Raw genomic sequence first — 19,744 nt, 5'->3', positions numbered from 1 at the left:
CAACCAATCGCAAGGCAGCTCAAGTTCCAACGGGTTAGCGGTGGCTCAGGTTCTCTGTCATAAACTATGCGACGTCTTGTCTGTCTTTTTCCCGGGAATTAGTGATCCCTCGACCCTGCGAGAAAACAAAAGAGGATGTCGCTACGCTGCGGGAACGTAGCCCGCTCCGTGAGGCCCCGGGTGAGCGGCGGAGCGAGTAGGGTGCTGGCGTGGGGTGGGGGCTCCCATTCCTTCAGAATGCCCAATAATAAGGCCAGCACTTACTGAGCCTTTAGTTCTACCCAGGCACCTGTTCTAAACTTTTCTCATTTAATTCTCCCTGCTCACCCATTAGATGGAGTCTCTGGTATTGGTTAGTTTGTAGGTTCTCTGGCAGGCACTGAGCTTTTTTTCTGCTTATCAATTATTCTTACCCTGTATTTTTTTGGAGCTCTATAGGAGCCATGAGCACCCCAAATTATTACTTTGTGTTGGGCTCTTACTATGTACTAGACACCACTCTGGACGCTGGGAACACAAACCTGTGCTCTAGGCTTTGGCGGGAGACGTGGACGACTGGCGTTAACAATCGTGCAGCACCCTTTTTGAATTGTTAAAGGTTCTTTTGTGTTACATGTACTGATTCATGAATTTTATAGTATTTGGCCAAATTGTCACATTTGTGTTCAGATCTAGAAACCAATGGTTTCTTATGGTTAACAAATGTATACAACTGACCCTTGCACAACATGGCTCTGAATTGGGGTGGGGCGGGGAGGGGGGAAGGGGGTCCACTTATACCCTTCTTTTTTTTTTTCCCCAATAAATACCTGTACTGTTTTCAATCTGCAGTGGGGAGTCCAAATAGGGAGGGTGGACTGTATGCATTGATCTGCGCCATTTTATATAGGGGATTTGAGCATGCTTCGGTCTATTTTGGGTTTTTTGGGGGGTGGGGGAAGATAAGGGTTATTAAATAGATTAAAAGTAAATTTTTTCCAAGCCCTACTAAATAAATGTCGTGATAAACTCTTTAGGTATTTGGAAAATATTTATGCAGTCCAGTGAGAGCAGTAAGTTCCTTGACAGATAAAAAAAAGGAATTTTTGCAGAATGGACCAGACCTTCAAGATTTTGTATCTGGTGATCTTGCAGACAAGAGTACCTGGGATGACTATAAAGGAAACTTAAAACGCCAGAAAGGAGAACGGTAATTGAAATTTTGAGATAATTTTAATGTCCCATTCCTTCATCATGCATTATTTTTAGATATAACCAAGCCTTAGAGTATATTTTTAATCAGACTTCTTAAATTTAGCTTAAAGTCATTAGAGAGAAGTGATAACAGACATAAAACAGGTAAGTAGGTGAAATTGCTGGAATCCTTTTTCTTTTTTCTATGCCCTTTGACAGTTTTCCTTCATCCTTCCTAAAACTTAACCCTCCTAACTGCTATCTCCTATTTTCTCTCCACCATCAAATTTCTTCAGAAAGTGAAGGTGTATTACCTTGCTACTAGTCTATTAGACCTTGATAAATTTATCAGTTTTTCATTGTTACTGTTTGTTGATACTCTAACTTGTTGCTTCTCCTAATCAGTGTACTTATAACCTGTGCATACCTGGCCTTACTTTAAAAGAATGCTGAGGGAATTTCATGCAGAGGCCAAATTGTTTTGCTCTCCAGCAATTTCTAGATCATAAGTCGGTGGAAGTGAAGGGGAACCTTAGGATACATAGTCTTCACTCCGAATTTTAGACTTTTTCCATTTAATAATCATCATAAAATGGAGAACAGAAAGTAGAGCAGAAAGTACACCTGTGGACGCTCTCCTTACTCTGAACAAATACAGAATTTTTTGTCAGTATTATTTATTGGGGAATGAGATTTTCAAAACTTCCTCATTCTTTTATTAGGATGGTGTTATTTTATACCTTTGTAAAACGTTCACACAAGCATAGTGCCCTGTTAGACACAATTGTCAATGTTTTCTGAAATGTTTGAGCAAGCCTAAATTTGATTCTCTTCTTACTCCTATCGCAGAAATTATAAGAGTTAATCCTGGATTATGGGGGAAAATTTCTTAACTAGGAATTGTAATAGAGCAAAATAACTTCAATGCTGTGCAATTTGTTAATGGATTGTTTTGATTTTCCTCAGGTTAAGACTACCTCCATGGCTAAAGACAGAGATTCCCATGGGGAAAAATTACAATAAGCTGAAAAATACATTGCGGAATTTAAATCTCCATACAGTACGTTGTCAAACTGTTAAATATTTCTCTTAACCAAAAGCTATAATGTTTCTACATATGTGTAACTTAAAAATTAATAAAATACATATCAATAACAGCAAGGAACGTGAATAAAGATGTTTAGGATGCATTGCTATCAGTAATGGAAATATATTTAAAAGTCATTTTGTCTGCAACAGAAACAAAAAGTAACTGTATGTCTTAGCTTCTCATTTAATAGTTAAAAAAAAGATTTTTCTGCAACTTAGGAAATGAGGGTTTGTCTTATATTACAAATTAAGAACATGCTTGTTAGAAAGAGCATAATATTAAATGTGAAACATCATATATGCAATCCCAAATTTTAACCACGTCACTTTAGTTTTTCAATATATATCTTTCCAGATCTTTTTCTTTGCACCTGTAAAATATATACATTCATGTAGTTTTTAATTTAAAAATGGGATCCTAATATATATATATATACACACACATATATATGTGTGTGTATATATATATATATTTATATGTATATGTATATATGTACAGTTTGGCAGGTTAATAGCATTTTTGTATAGTGAATGTCTTGATAAATATGTTGTAAAGATGAACAGTGTAAAATGCCTGATCACTAATTTGTTCAGTTGGTAAATATTTACAACCTGATTGTATTCAGTTCCCTTTTACATACAGGTGTGTGAGGAAGCTCGATGTCCCAATATTGGAGAGTGTTGGGGGGGTGGAGAGTATGCTACTGCCACAGCCACAATCATGGTAAGGCCAGCCTCAAACTCTAAACTTTTAGTCTAGAAACTGAAAGGAAATATTTTACGCCTTTCTTCTGAAAATGTGCATTATGAATCTCTGATCAGATTTTTCATTACATATGAATTTATGAGAAATTGAAAAAAACCTGACAGCATAATCCAGCCTGTTATGATCTCACCTTCTCTGAACAAATCTCTTACCAATTCTTAAATCTGTCTGACAGTTAATCCTTGCTGCCTTGAGCTATCTTTTCTACTAATTTTTGGAAATGTTGCTTATGATTGCTTAACTTCTTTTCCCCCGCAAACATCAAGAATTTATTTTTCTCTTTCATGAGTCTTTCGGTTACCTGGGTTTCAGCTGATCTTCACTGGGCTAAGCTGGGCTCCAGGAAGTAGGTTGGATCCAGGTCTGCTCTACATAGCTTTGTTCTCCTTGACCAGCAGCTCTTCCATGCATATTCTTATCATGGATAATGGAAGGAGCACAAGAGGGCAAGCCAGCCATCTATGCACATTTGAGGCTTCTGCTTGGTCATGCCTGCTATCATTCTATTGGCAAAAAAGTCACATGGCCAAGCCAAACAGTGGGGGTAGAGATACAAGCTCCTCCTCCAGTGGGAGGGTCCTGTAAGTTACCTGGCAAATGTTGAGATGTATAACTTTAATATGGTGGAGTAAGAATTGGGATTAACAGTACAGTCTACCATATTTATCCAGAGTGGTATGGAGAGTGAGGTATTAGGGTTAAACCTAAATTGTGTGCAACCAAAAGTTCATACTTTTCTGGAAATGTCTGATAAACTGTTGAGTTATACCAGCAGGATGCTGTTTACACGAAGAATTGAGGATTCTTATGAGATAGAGCTCCTTCTGGAATAATACAGTGTCAACCAGGGAGCTTATCCAAGTTACACACCCCAATTCTTGAAGGAAGACGTGATTCTGAATACTCCATAATGGAAATCTCTGGTTTCACCCCTTACCTGGTCCCCTTTCCTGCTATTGACTCATAGCTGGTTCCTGGGGAGAGTTCATTGTTTCAGTAAAACTCTGAGATGTTAGGCCTAAGCACCACTGCTGTGAGTCCCCTGTGAGAGAGTTAAACATAAAGGAGAGAAGGAGCTTTTCACCCCCAAATCACAACCCCTACTGTGGGGCTTTGAAACTCCACTGGCCCCAGAATATCTGTAATGGCTGCGCTTGGCAGGGGGCAGAATGTGGTAGTGACCTGTGGCAGCAGAAGCAGTGTCATGGAAAGAATGGTTCCCACAGAAAGCAAATTATTAACTTTTTATGTGTTTTCTGTTTCACCTATTTAACAAGAAGGAGGTGTGGCTTGTGTTTAACTCTCACAGAGACCTGTATATTGATATGTTAATTAAATATTTTAAATCATTTTTATTAATATTAAATAGGTACAAAAGAATCTTTATAACCTATGTGTAAGTTATAAAGAATACCAATACAACTGACACCCTGATACCCCCAGTTTAAGAGTAAAACTTTAGCATTATCTTTGAACCCCGCTGCGTATGCCTTGCTGGTCCCATCCCCTTTCTTTTTCCCTTAACAGTATTCTTAATTCTGAGTTTATCGGTTCCCTTTCTTTCTAGTTTTACCACATTACATTTTATTCCTTAACTGTATTGTTTAGCTTTGAATGTTTCAAATTTCTTATAAACAGAATAAAATTGTATTCATTCTTTGCACTTTATTCTCTCAACATCATATTCTTGAGGGTCATCTATCTCCTTGGTTTAAATTGTAACATCTCTATTCTAGTTGATGGGTGACACATGTACAAGAGGTTGCAGATTTTGTTCTGTTAAGACTGCAAGAAAGCCACCTCCACTGGATGTCAATGAGCCCTACAATACTGCAAAGGCAATTGCAGATTGGGGTCTGGATTATGTTGTCCTGACATCTGTGGATCGAGATGGTTAGTGTGTCATCATTGCCTCTTCCAGAAATTGGCTCTTATTAAGTTGTGACGTCATGTTGAGCAGTGGACTCTTGTTTCTAGATATGCCTGATGGAGGAGCTGAGCACTTTGCAAAGACTGTGTCATACTTAAAGGAAAGGTACTTCTTTTTGCATTGCTTATGTATTTGACTTTTTTTGACTGACATAAATTCAGGTTATTTAAGGTCTTTACCTTAAAGCAGTGGTCATTAACCTTTTGGGGGGGGGGGCGGTTATAAATCCTTCTAATAATCTGCTGGAAATTATGTGGTTTTTCTTCCAATAAAAGCATATTTGAACATACAGATTCATATTTGCAGAAATTGTAGGGACTCAGGCACAAATTTATCCTTAATCCATAGAGCCCCTACTTCATATTTGAATTAGTCTAAACTGTAATTTTAAAAGTATAAAACTGCAGTCTTCCTAGCACTGATTTTGAATAAGTCATCATCTAGAAGTAGTTAGGATGAGATAAGCTCCCACATTGTTAAATAAAATATGTAAGTCTTGATACAGATTTTATCTATATTCATATGCCCTTGGAATTTTACCCATAATCCACATTTTCATTAATATTTTAATCTTATCAATTTAAAAAGCATTAAAAAAGAACTTACGCTTATTTCCTACGGCTCAGTGCTAGTCTAGCACCTAGCACACGTAGTAAATGTTTCAATGATTTCCCCCAATATTTCCTGTTTTTTTATAGTTCATTTTAAAAATTTGTTTGCAACCCACTAAATTGATTTCACAAACTAATGGATCTCAATCTGCAGTTAAAAAACAGTGAATTATAGGATGTGTTCTTTCAGCATCTCTTAATATCCGTGAGAGAGTGTGTATGTGGTCCTTTATACGTCTGTTCTCTCAGAAAACAGCTCCAAAAACTTGGAAGTTGGGTTTGTGGAAAAATTTATCAGCTGTCCCAGTCATTTCTACTGCTGTCCAAGGAAGCAGCTCAATGACCTAGTTCACATTTTAATGCTTGAATTCGCGGAGATAGCCAGAATATAAATAGGAAGATTAACGTTTTGCTTATATTTCGTTTAAACAAAGCTTTCAACTTAAATCACTGAGGCATTTTTACTACTGTTCTGTTAAAATCAGGATTTTAGTGCTCACCCGATGAGTTCAGAAGCAGCTTTTCTGTGGAGAGTAAGAATAATTGTGTACAAGTAGAGAAATGACAACCAAGGACAACCTCCATGTAATAAAAATTTGTTTAAAGTTTAGAGAAAAACACACATAGAGCTTGTGAAATATTTGTCCAGAGAAAGGAAGGTTGGCACCATTTGATGAATTTTAAAAGAAATCAAAATTAAAGCAATCAAATAATGTTTAAATTCACATAAGAAATGTCCTGATTGCTTTCTAAAGAATAAAAATATATTTTATATTTAATGTTTTAATATTTATATTTTAATTCCTTTTAGCATTTTTTTTAATACCTACTCAATAGTTTAGAAGGCTGTGGAATCTCAAAATTTATTTTGGTCATTATTTGCATGCAGATGTGCTTTAACCACTATATATTATTTAATGTTCTGGGTTTGCTTGTGGTTTTTTTGTTTGTTTTGTTTTTCCATTTAACAGTTCATATATAAACATTTGTATGTTCGTGCTTTTCTTGGCAGAGTTCTACAGATGAATATGTTGAAACTGATACAGCATGAGTACTGGTGATTTCTATTTTGAGTAGCAGTTATGTCAGTTCTTTTCCTCAGTTTGATACTTATCTTTTTTTCTCCTAGGAATCCAAAAATTCTTGTGGAATGTCTCACCCCTGATTTCCGAGGAGATCTTAAAGCAATAGAAAAAGTGGCTCTGTCAGGATTAGATGTATATGCACATAATGTAGAAACAGTTCCAGAATTACAGAGGTGATTACACATACAGAGTAATGTTGGCAGTTTAGAGGGTCAGAATCAGCTATATTTTCTCACCTATTTTTCAGGGGAGAACTTTGTAATTGATTTTTATAAAGTGAACTCTTTAAAAACATATATATATATATATATATATATACACACACACACACATATATATATGTTTATTATAGAAAAATTAAAAATATAGCCAACGAAAAGAATGTAAATATCACCCACAATATTTCTGCCTAGTAATATTGATTACTAGCATGTAAGTGTATTTATACATACGTATTTATACATATGTGTATGTTTTGTTACACATAATGAGCATCTTTTTCTTTTTTTAATAGTATATTACAAGTGCCGGTGAGTTATTTTTTCCAAAGAATAGTTTTCAGAAAAAAAATTACACAAGGTTAATTGCTTTGCTTGTAATACTGAAAAAAATAGACCTTTAAAATGAATTTGGCACTAATACATGCAATAAACGATGCCAAAGAAAAACTGGTATCATTCAGGTGTATTAAATCTCTTTTAAAAAGTAGACACTAGGCTTCCTTACTTTTCCTAATAATTTTAGTAGTTAGGAGTAATTACAGATTGTTAATCCACATCAATGACTATGTTCATATTTCAGAAAAATGAAAATTACTTTAGCAAGATTAATACATTCATTTTACTTAATTTTAGTAGAGTATTTGGCAGTGTTTTCTTAGCTTCTCTACATCATTCTGTGATGGAGAACTTGAAAGAAGTATGATAAACAACCATCATTTCCACTAAATCTGAACATTAGGGAACATAACTTAAGTTCGGTAGAGAAATACTTTCAGAAAGTAATTACTTTCTGTGTTACCAGTTTTATGGTTATTTTTAAATTCATAAATTTGTTTCCTCTCTTTCCTGTGAACTGGTCTCTGATTAAAAATAACAACCACAACAACAAATCAATTACACAAAATAAAGGTGCATTTGAATTCAAGTAAATGCTGGTTTAACATCATCAGCAACTTTTCTATACTTTGACCCATGTCCCCATTTCAGCCATGGTGGTTTGGCCCCTGTTGAAGCACACAGCCTGTTTCAGCCCTGTCATATCTCATGATACCACCGCCAGTGGGTGCCAATTTCCCTAGTTTCACTTAAGAAACATTATCCTTTCCAGTGAAAATTCCAGAATCATAAGGTTTTTTTTACCCAAAAGATGTTAATGTTGCATACTCACCAGCAGAGGGCAGCTTAGTCTTTAGAAAAGAAATGAACATAAAAAGTTTCAGACCTCTGAAATGTGAGTTTGGGTTAAACAGGTTTTTCTTTGTTCATCGAGATTTTTTTCTACTCTTCCCCTTCTCTCTTGACTACCCCATGCAGTTACTCATTGTCAGCTTCAGAATTCTGTTTTTTGAGTTATTCATAAACTGAATTACTTCCATTTTAGTTTTCTCTGCCCTAGGCTTGAAAGGCCTTAAAAGTCAACAGAGCTAGGGGGCCCCCGTGAAGCCTTATTTTCTATCCTAAAATAAATAACAGACATTGTTCACAAATTCTACCATTGAACCATATGATATAACATAAAGTCCGAAATGTACTTTTCTGGCTTTTAGGTTTCTTGCATAACTGTCTTAGTTGAGCTTGTTATTCTTGCTGACAACAGCCCTGCTGTTTTCAAGGAAAGTTCGTGACCCCCGCGCCAATTTTGACCAGTCTCTACGCGTACTGAAACACGCCAAGGAGGTTCGGCCTGATGTTATTTCTAAAACATCTATAATGTTGGGTTTAGGCGAGAATGACGAGCAAGTATATGCAACTATGAAAGGTAAAGAAATTGAAAAATGAAAACGCCCATTTAATTTGAGTGATAGCAGGAACAATCTCCCCCCCTTCCCGTTATACCGCCATAGTCTCAGTGCAAGTGCCAGTAAGAACAAAATACAGTATGTGGTTATAAATAGCACCATAAAAAGGAATGGAAGTGTGTTTTCTTAGAACCTTATGGACTAATGTGCAGGGAGCTCGGGATACGAAATTTGTATCCCATTTTATTCCCTACCCTTTTATTGAGTAAATCCATAATTTTGTCTACTTGTTCAGTCATTGGACAATTTTTTAGAGCCATCCAGGTACCAGGAGCTGTGGCAGCACGGACAGTTCAAAGATGAATAAATCCAGGCCTTTCAGGAACAGCGTCCTTGTAGCATTGTTACGTAACATGCTTTGGACTTGGCTGAACCTTAGTCCAATAAGCCCATTTGTGTTGTGATTCTTGGGTTTTTTAAATTTTAAAATATAAAAGCTTTATTTTACCTGAGGGTCCTTAGCTTTCTTGCAATTATTTATTGGTTCAAAGAGTAATAAATTCAAATAATAATTAAAAGCTGCTCTTTACCACAATGTATATAGTTTTATTAGATTTTGATGTCAGAGATCAACTCACATTCCCCAGAGCATATCTTGTACACTAAGCAAAAGCCTAATACAATCTATAATATGGATCTTTTCAGGCCTTTCATGTACTACTTCATCTTTTCTGCCTAGCAGACTTCTCCAGATACCTTCCACCCCCTATTTTATTTAGCTTTTATTCCATAGTATTGGAGTTGTTTGTCCATATATTAGCCCCATATGACTGTCTTAATTATTCCTGTGTTTTCAATCCTTACCATATTTCCTGGCACATACATTCCTTTGAATGGATAGCTATAGTCTTTTCCAACATCAGGATTATAGGCCAGGATGACATTCACGCTGTTCTGATGTAAAATTATGTTCTGAAAAATTATGCTTAAATCTGCAGTTTTAGCATCATAGAAACATCTGCTAATGTAATGTGTGCTTTTTTTTGTCTAGCACTTCGTGAGGCAGGTGTGGACTGTTTGACTTTAGGACAATATATGCAGCCAACCAAGCGCCACCTTAAGGTACAGCTACCATGAGTTGCCAAATGTTTGTTGGTAATTTGAATTAAATCTTTATTGTCCACAGGTAAGATTAAGAAGCTGCTGGATTTTTAGTATAATGTTCCATATATATATTTCCAAGTTCCAATTTCCATTTTAAGAGCTGCATAAAGCAGTTACATTGGCACTTAGTTGCTGCCCCCAAAATTATATGATTTATGTGAACCTACAGAAAAAAAATTTTAAAGTTGGAAAATTGCTTTCATACCCCCTTGGTCATCTTGTGATTTGTTTTAGAGTTATATGAGAGCCAGAGGTGAAGAAAGAAAGAAAAGTCAGTCAGTCTTCCTATTTTTATATTGGACATTTATTCATTCAAGAAACTTTTAAGTAGTGACCACATGCCATGTACAATGCTGAGCAGAAGATGCAAGATGAGTAAGACAGTCTTGTCCTCAAGAATCTTACAGGCATGACTAATTCATGCATATACCTGTTAGTCAGTAAAGGAATGACAGAGATAATCTCTGTAGATAATCTCATTTTCTTTCTCTGTCCTTTGGAATAGTTAATCTAATTGAGAATTGCTGTTTTCCGTCCTAATTCCCTGTAATCATGCTCTGGTAGAGGGACCAGAAGAGAACAGTGAAGAGGGAGAGGAAGAAGCCTGGGGGCGCCTGGGTAAATTAGGACATGAAAACCACCCTGAATGCATGGGTACAGATTTTCTGTAGAATCAGAACAATTTGTGGAAATTCTAGAATCTGTCAGAATTAATTCTTTAAATCTAGGTGGAAGAATACATTACTCCTGAAAAGTTCAAATACTGGGAAAAAGTAGGAAATGAACTTGGATTTCATTATACTGCAAGTGGCCCTCTGGTGCGTTCTTCATACAAAGCAGGTAAGTTAGACCGCAGGGGATGGTTTTATTTAGACCATAACTTTCCACATTAAAATTATAATTGCTGTGGTTGTTTTTTGTGGAGGGGAGAGGTTTGGTTTTTTTTTCTGAAACACCCTTAGGAGATTTGTTCCATAAGGGTCATATTAAAGAAAAAAATTTTCTTAAATATAGTTTTTCCTTAAATGAAGAACCTTGCCCCCCATACCCCCCATTAATAGCTCAGCTACTATAATGAAAGCAGAAGTCATCGGTTACTTCTACACGTGGATTTGAATAGTAGGTTATTCAGAAATGACAAAGATCTGTCAAGCATATAACATGGTTTTCTGGAAAATGTATATTCATTTGACAGGGATGCCAGTGGCATCTCCAAACTCCCAATTTCAGATCAATTTAAACCCTGAAAAGGATCTACTCGACAGCATTGCTGTTAGCACCATTATCTTTGTGGTTTTCCTCTCAGAAGCAACAGAAAAAAATGCTTAAGATTATTTTCCCTATAGAAATTTTTAGTGTTTTTACCAGCTACAATGCTGTTTTTCAGCTTTGTAATTCTGGCTGTTGATTTGATCAGTAGTTTGATCTGACTTATGAAAATAAAAGCCTTTTCCAAGAAATAAAAAGTCACGTGGTAATGGCCATCAAAAGGTCTATGAGAACATATCTGAAGATTGAATTTAATCTAAAGAAAAACATTTATGATGTTTTTCTTGTCGGTTAAACTTAACAATTAAAATTTTTTGAAGAATATACAGCTACTTATTTTTTGGATATATCTAAACTATGTTATTACTATTAATGATCTTTTAAGTGACTTACATATTGGAATTTAAATCATAGATATATTTAAATTAGGCATAAATTCTATTTGTAAAAATTAATGTTCAAGTATTTGTAATATTCAGTATGTTCCTGTAAAGAAATTGAAGACATTTTAGTGAAGTAACAACTTACCATAGTGACAAAACCCAAGAATTTGATTCAACACTGACTGACAGTGTGGGGACTTTGGAAACCTGTAATTATAAGTGATTTATTATTCTTCAAGTCGCGCTACTGGCAAGTTAAAACTATATATAAAGAACAGAAAAAACATCAGCTTCCAGAGTGATTAAAGTAGAATATCATTTGAAAGGAGTTTTTATTTTGCTGGGGTTTTTTTAAGGAAAGTTTCTAACATTTATAAGGAACTGAGTTATGAACTTTTGAATAATGCTTTTTAAATTACCAATAAGAGATCAAATTCTGGTATGTGGAGCATGAGACTCAGATGATGGAGCAGCATCTGATCGTGTTGGTTCTACTCCTATCAGATTTAGAGAGATATGGAGCAGCATGGATTATTCTATCCATTACTTGGCTAGGTTATGAGCCGGGGGATTCTTGGTGATTGTGTACAGATAGGATAGTTGGAATTCTACTCATATATTAAGATGACAAAGAGAAGTTAATCAGACTCCACATAAAATCAGGCCTGCAGTGCTGAGCTCTGCCAATAAGCACTGAGCCGTGCTGTATGTAACAGTGACAGACTAAATGGAACCCTAATGACCTGAAAAGTGAATGTGTCCCTTCTAAGCAGCTAACTGACTGCATAGGCACACTTAGCGGGTGGAGAGAAAGCCCTTTTAAATGAAGAGCTCTTACTTCTCTAGAAGGAAATAAGCTAAAGAGATTCCATCAGATGAGTCTGCTCAACTGCAATGAGGTCTGTTTTATAAACATCAGATCCAGGCTAATAATGTAGCAGAATTGCTCTCTGAAATGAATTGTGCCAACAGCAATACTTTTGTCAATGATGAGGAATAGATAGTGTACATAAAGTGGAATAAATGTACAGAAGGAGACCCATAGATAGTATATAAAGTGGAATAAATGTACAGAAGCAGACCCATAGATACTATATATAGATATTATATTTATCTATATTATAAATATATTATCTATATTTATCTATATAGATATTATAGATATTATATTTATATTATAAAGGGGTCCCTTTATAATACTGAGTTACTAGAAAAAATAATAGGACTGTAGTGATAAAAAAATTTTTTTAAAGAATAATGATTAATCATTATTTTGGGGAAAAGGGCCAGTGGGGATATGTGAGGTTAGAAAATTATTGCCATTGAGATTTGAGAAGAGAAATGTCTTCTTTAAAGGGCAACACTAAAGTATAATTATTCTGAAATTTATTAAAACTATAGATTGATATTAATAATGTATTTTCATTTTTCCTAAATAGGTGAATTTTTCCTGAAAAATCTAGTGGCTAAAAGAAAGACAAAAGCCCTCTAATATTTAACAAGACATTCAAGATCAAAGGAATTTAAAAAACGTGATTCCAGTTGGTAACAGAGGTGGTGTCAGAATGCCTACACTTCAGTGGATGAACTCCAGTTTTTTGTTTTAAGAAAAATATCAATAAGCTATGCATATTTAATTATAGTAATTTGTCTTTTACCATATCTTTGTCTCAGTAAACAATTGCTTGCTATGATGTAATCATAAAACATCTTTGTAAGAGTTTGCTGGTAACAGTATAATTAAATATATATATATATATATTGGGGCTGCCGGTTAGCTCAGTTGGTTAGAGCTCAGTTGGTTAGAGCGCGGTGCTCTTAACAAGGTTGCCGGTTCTATCCCCACATGGGCCACTGTGAGCTGTACCCTTCACATCTAGATTGAAAACAACTACTTGACTTGGAGCTGATGGGTCCTGGAAAAAACCACTTAAAGAAATAAAAGTACATTATAAAAATATATATATATATATTAAAAACTTCTAGAAAATCTTTAAGCCTCTGTTACCTATACATCATGACACAATTCATTTCTGAAAAAGGATATACTGTGATGAAACAGACAATGTTGTTTGAGACTGATCAGTTCACTCATAATTAGCATGTGTTCTTTGCATAATAAAACATTGAAATTATTTTAAAAGGCTTACAATTTTGAGTGATTTTTTTTTTTACACTGGCATGACTATTTTAGACCTGCAAAATAGTTTTACTAATTACTCTGTGAAACAGAGTAAGTAATTAAGTAAGTACATTAATTACTTACTCTGTGAAACCAAGACCATTGTGTTGTCCAAGACTGGGAAATATAACCTAAGAATAACAATATTAATGCTCATCTTATAATAGTTTGCTACATCGCATGTACTCTCCCATTTATTCCTTTTAGTCCTCATCTCTCTCTGGTGGGGTGTTTGTACTGTATGATAGTAATGACCTGGGGAAGGAATTTCTTTCCTAAGTAATAGGAACTTTTGACTCTGAATCCTGTCTTTCTACATCTCACAAAGGAAGTCTTTAGATGACTATACTGTAAAATATGTAATGTGGTAGCCAGTTTGGTTTTGAATTTTTAAATATATGAACTATTATTTTTTCACAAAAATAATGCACAGCTTTGAAAGTTAAATTTTAACTTGGGAGCCATATATTCTTTGACTCACTTTCTTTATAGATCCTAATAAATTTTGCTGTGTAAAATTAACCCCATTAACTTTAATCTCTGGCAGCCACCTCGCTAAAATCTGTGCTTTCACAGGAATGATTAGACTGTGATTTTGTAACATAATCTGGATATTTTCTAGTTTTGCACACTGGAGGGAAATGCTAACAAAACATTTTAGCAAAAGAATCATTTTGTCAAATGAAATCTTCATGGAATCCCAATGTAAAATAAAATGGCATTTTCTTAGCACGTTGTATGGTAACAACTATATATAAAAACAGTGACTGATAAAATGAAGCAATTTTGATAACAATGTGAAATTGGGAGTCACAGATGACATTTGCAGTCTTGTCAGCCTCAGCAGTCTACTTATTCGTTTTATTTTGGTTGCACAGTAATGAGAAAAATCCTGACACAGCTAAGTAACTAAACTAAGAAATATTAAAACACCTCATCTTGCAACCTCAGGATACTCGCCAGTTAAACTTAATCCAAAAACTTGAAAGAGTAGCAGGAAATGTTTCAAAGTGGAATCATAAATAGTCTCTCAGTGTATGTTATTCATTCTCTCATTATTGCATAACTGACCATTGATACCATAACTAGAGACCAAATGCCAGGGTATGGCTAGACATTTGAATGGTGAACGTGTACGGTAGACGTATACTCCTTTGCACAACTGTACGAGAAAGGATAGGCTTGAATTTTAAAAGGCCAGGGCAGAGCTTTGACCTTCCTAAACAATGATGCATTAATAAACACATTTAGATGCACAGACATGGCAGGAGGTCTATACAAAAATTCTTGATTGGGCAGCACAAAATAATGCATCAGTGGTCTCCAATGTATGAAAATGTATGTGCCCGTTTCAGTATGTCTGATCTCTTCCTTTCTGTAGTACAAATGGCATTTTTAAGAAAACGAAAGTGATAAATGCACATGGTTTATAAGAAATCAACAGTACAGAGTACAGAGGTCCCTGCCCCTTTTCAAACCACTGAATCAGCCAACCCTGAAAGCCACCTCCTGTTTGGTGAGATAATGTCTTTCTTCATGACACCAGTTTGAATAGGATTTTATCTTACTTGATGCTGAAAGCATCTTAACTTCAGAAGTACTACATTAAGAAATGTGAGCACCAGTGGCCGTAGGCAAAAAAAGGGAATAACACCCAAAAAAAGATTCAGAATGTGAGTAGAGCAACACAACAGCAGGAGCAGCAGCTGAGGGATCTGAGTACATGGCGTACATCCCCCTGGGGATTCCAGCAACTCAGAAGCCACACACACACACGTTTATACTAACAGTATACCATTTTAATGTATTTTACATTGGGCTTCCATAAAAATTTCATTTGACAATGAATGATTCCCTTGGTAAAATTTTGGACACTACATTTTAATTTTCAAAAGCTCTTCTCTGGGCCGGCCCAGTGGCTCAGGCGGTTGGAGCTCCATGCTCCTAACTCCGAAGGCTTTAGGAGTTAGGAGTTTAACTCCGGTTCGATTCCCACATGGGCCAGTGGGCTCTCAACCACAAGGCTGCCGGTTCAACTCCTCCAGTCCCGCAAGGGATGGTGGGCTCCGCCCCCTGCAACTAAGATTGAACACAGCACCTTAAGCTGAGCTGCCGCTGAGCTCCCGGATGGCTCAGTTGGTTGGAGCACGTCCTTTCAACCACAAGGTTGCCAGTTGGATTCCTCGAGTGGACCTGAAGCTGAGCTACGCCCTCCACAACTAAGACTGAAAGGACAATAACTTGAAGCTGAACGGCTCCCTCCACAACTAAGATTGAAAAGACAACAACTTGATTGAAAAAAAAAGTCCTGGAAGTACACACTGTTCCCCAATAAAGTCCTGTTCCCATTCCCCAATAAAAATCTATTTTTTAAAAAAAGCTCTTCTCTGATAATTCCTTTGTGTTTTTTAATTTTTTTTTTTTATAATAGCATCCTGTACCTGTTTCTTAGCTGCAATTTCTTCCATTTTTCTCTGAGAATTCGCTTTTTGAAGTTGGGGTTCCTCTGCATTGAGCATTGTCTGTTCCATGTGTTTGTTTTGGTTTCTGCCTTTTGTGTTGAAAGCTCTCCTCAAATGTCTGGTGATCCTTGGCTCTGCATACAGTCTACGAACCACTCTAAAGCTGAAGGAAAGCTGGGGTAGAGGATGCTATCTAATTGATACAGAGCTTCGCTGTAAGTGGGGGATGAGCTGGATTTTTCAATGAAGGACTCACAAATGTCACGATTATTTCCCTAAAGCCATTCAAGTTGTTTTCTGTGTTTTTTTTAATCTGAAGCCTCCTGCCTGGAGGGTTATAAACTGCTGCCAACTTTCTCAGAGCCGGATGGCTTAAAGCAAGTAGGCTAGGGGAGTGTGGGTCTCTGTTCCGCACACAGGCTTTAATTTACTTCCCTTGTTTCTTCTGGCATCTCCCCAAGTCTGAAACTCTGATGCTATTTCCCCTGAAAATCAACCTCTAATATCTTATGAGTAAGGGGTGAGAAAGGTCCTTTCTTGGTGTGAGGTGGGGTAGAGACTTGGGTGCATCTATTCCATATCTAATCTTCCAACAAAGTCCCATTTTCAGGCCCACACCTCAACTCCACCGTTTGGGGTATCCGGTGTCTCCAATTCTTGAGAGTGTCTAAGGGGCCAATTACCTGCAACTAGAAGGCAGTCCTTCCTGTGGGCGTTGAAGTTTCTGTTTGCTCTCCTTTATAGTTACATAGCCTTCCACCTTCCAAAATTTGGTTGACACATCTCATCCACGAATGTCTCCTTTCCTGTTCTCTTTGTCCTTGTCTGTTTACAGCTTTCTAATGCCATTACTGCCATTTTAGTACGGTTCCAGAAGAGAATAAAAATAGCACGTTTAATTCAACCCTTTTAACCAAAAGTCCAGTCTTTTGACCTGCTGGCTTTGCTTTAGGGCAAATGCAGCTGGAGTAAACTTTCCCTTTGTGCCCACACTGCATTTGTTTTTATCATTCAGGGCCATTTTCATATTTAGTCAGTTATTTCTGTATGTGTCTTAGCTTCTCTACAAGGTTGCTCATTCATCTACGTGTCCTCCATTTCTCAGCACCTCACAGCATCTGCCTTATAATCCCACCTAAGTTGAAATATTTTAAAGAGTTACCTGACTGTTAGTACAAAGGAACTTACCTCGACAGCTAAACCTTAATTTCACTAGCTTGTCTTGCCACCCTACCCTCTCTTTCCCATTCCCAGCCTCTTGAACCTCAGAGACCCCTTTCTAAGTGAGCAGTTAGTTGGGAGGCCCCAGGAGGGTGAAGGGAATGTACTCACACCCTTTTCAGCTGTTGCTTATGCTATTTGGCCCTCCCCACCTTCTGATTCTTTCCTTGGAATGTTCTTCCATTCTGCCTAAGGCCACAGGTACTCATTCCTCTTAACACCTCTATAATGAGGATGCCTAATCAGGAACTTCAAGAAAAGCTCCTATTCAAACTGTTGTGACCGTGAGGAAGTTAACTTCATCTTTCTAGCCTTCCGTCCTTCATCTGCAGATGGGAAGAGGACTTATCTCAAAGGAGTTATGTGAGGAACAGATGAGAAAATACACCTAAAGGCCTTAGTGTAGTGCCTGCCCTGTAATGCTGTGTTAATTACTGTGCTCGTAGTGATTCCAGAAACTACCCTCGGCTCTGGTTCAGTGGGCCCGGCTTGTTACGGTGCCTAACGGGAGTACCTGCCTACCCTCCACTGTGCCAGTAAGATCTTTGTGTAAACATTGATGTCATGTAATCCTCATAACAACGTTTTGAGTTACAGATGAGTATCTCTATTTTAAAGATGATGAAACTTAGCCAAGATATCACACGCTAGTAGGTGATGCATTTAAGACTTAAAGCTGTCTTTAAAAAAAAAAGCTGTCTTATGTGGAATAACAAGTGATTTTGCAGAGCACATTGTGGGAGAGATTTTCATTTTTTTTTTTTTTAACATTTTTTTGGGGGAAGGGAAACAGGACTTTATTGGAGAACAGTGTATACTTCCAGGACTTTTTTCCAAGTCAAGTTGTTGTCCTTTCAACCTTAGTTGTGGAGGGTGCCATTCAGCTTCAAGTTGTTGTCCTTTCAGTCTTAGTTGTGGAGTGCACAGCTCAGCTCCAGGTCCAGTTGCCGTTGCTAGTTGCAGGGGGCACTGCCCACCATCCCTTGAGGAACTCGAGTAGTTGAACAGGCAACCTTTTGGTTGAGAGCCCACTGGCCCATGTGGGAATCGAAGCGGCAGCCTTCGGAGATAGGAGCATGGAGCTCCAACTGCTTGAGCCACCAGGCCGGCCCCAAGATTTTCATTTTTTATATACCTTTCTGTAGGTATTTTTTTTTACCACTTCCATGTATTATTTTCAGTTTTACTTAGCTAATAAATCTCACCAATATACATTAACCCCCACTAAAAATATTAGCTAATAAAAATAGAAACTGTATTATCAATTTAAAAAAAAAAATCATGGTCTTTAAATTTCTTAGTAGGGGAATTTTTCACACAAAGTTCGCAAATTACTGTTACCTCCCCAGTTACTGGTTTTTTTTTCCTTCCTATCACAAACATCAAATTTACATGGCTCTACGAATCATCTTTTTCCCATTTTCCTCCACTTATCAATTCTCCTACCTTTTAATCAGTAATTGTATTTTTTTATACATCAATAGTAGGCATTGAAACATGCTGCAAATAAAAAAACAGTGCCTAATTCTATCTGCTTTAGCAAGACATTTTTGGGTTATAATTCCTTTACTAGAACATAAAATTATTAAGCATAATACAAGAATACCAGGGATGCCAAAAAATACGTATACAAGTGGACACTTTGGTCAACGTTGCTCAAACAGTAGTTCGCCGTAATCAGAAGGGTCTGAATGCTGATGGCAACCACTCTGAGCACCTCTTGTAATTGCAGAAGTCAAACGTCACTTGTATTCATCTTTTGTTATCAGCATATATTGAGTATTACAATTTTAAGTTTTCCTTTCTTAAAATGTGTATACATTTTTTTGGTACCCTCTGTATTTTCAAGCAGCAATGTAAAGCAAATTCTAATTAATAAGCTCATCCTTACTTACAGATCTTATGAGTAAAGGATCATGTTATGTTCCAATACTCTGGTGTTTCTCTTTTAGGGGTCTGCAAATACTTTCTTGAAGGACCAGGTAGCAAATATTTTAGGCTTTTCAAGCCAAGGGGCAAAATTGGGGACTTACATAACCATTTAAAATGTAATCACGTAAAAATGTAAAAACCATTCTTAGCTCACAGGTGGCTGGCCAGATTTGGCTCAAGTTATAGATTGCTGATACCTAGACTACTTGCTAAATTTCCTCCCTTTCTTGCATCATTTGAAAGTATGATTGCATGCAGTGAACCCAGCTCCCGCTCCCCGCACAAGAACGCACGATATGGTGAGGCCAAAAAGGAACACCAAAGGAGCCATAGATAGGGCAGTCATACCACTATATTCTCAATGGTGGCTGGTCGAGAAACAAAAGCAAATATCCGCCAGCACCCCAATGAGGGGTCCTCCTGCACCCCAGCTTCGCCGGCAGCTGGGCGAGACAAAGGAAATAGGATCAACACGATCCGCGATCCGCCACCCACGCTTGCTAACCCACCTGATAGC

At 36.8% G+C, this 19,744-nt stretch overlaps 1 protein-coding gene across 2 annotated transcripts; it reads left to right on the top strand.

Moving 5' to 3' along the window:
* The first annotated feature begins 12 nt into the window (after window positions 1-12).
* LIAS (lipoic acid synthetase) lies at window positions 13-13,277 on the top strand. Of its 2 annotated transcripts, none has more exons than XM_033106216.1 (11): window positions 13-180; window positions 1,017-1,189; window positions 2,140-2,233; window positions 2,906-2,986; window positions 4,765-4,921; window positions 5,006-5,063; window positions 6,699-6,827; window positions 8,489-8,634; window positions 9,666-9,736; window positions 10,507-10,618; window positions 12,870-13,034. In XM_033106216.1, the coding sequence occupies exons 1-11, from the start codon at window positions 136-138 to the stop codon at window positions 12,920-12,922; spliced, it is 1,119 nt and encodes a 372-aa protein (XP_032962107.1). In that variant the 5' UTR covers window positions 13-135; the 3' UTR covers window positions 12,923-13,034. The 2 variants fall into 2 exon arrangements, with proteins under 2 accessions (XP_032962107.1, XP_032962106.1); XM_033106215.1 differs by lacking the exon at window positions 13-180 and adding an exon at window positions 215-575 and having other exon boundaries at window positions 1,080-1,189; window positions 12,870-13,277.
* Window positions 13,278-19,744: the final 6,467 nt, after the last annotated feature.

Source organism: Rhinolophus ferrumequinum, chromosome 5 (genome assembly GCF_004115265.2).
Source record: "Rhinolophus ferrumequinum isolate MPI-CBG mRhiFer1 chromosome 5, mRhiFer1_v1.p, whole genome shotgun sequence".
Taxonomy (NCBI): Eukaryota; Metazoa; Chordata; class Mammalia; order Chiroptera; family Rhinolophidae; genus Rhinolophus; species Rhinolophus ferrumequinum.
The sequence above is the reverse complement of the archived record's forward strand: the minus strand, read 5'-3'. Positions and strand labels throughout refer to the sequence as shown.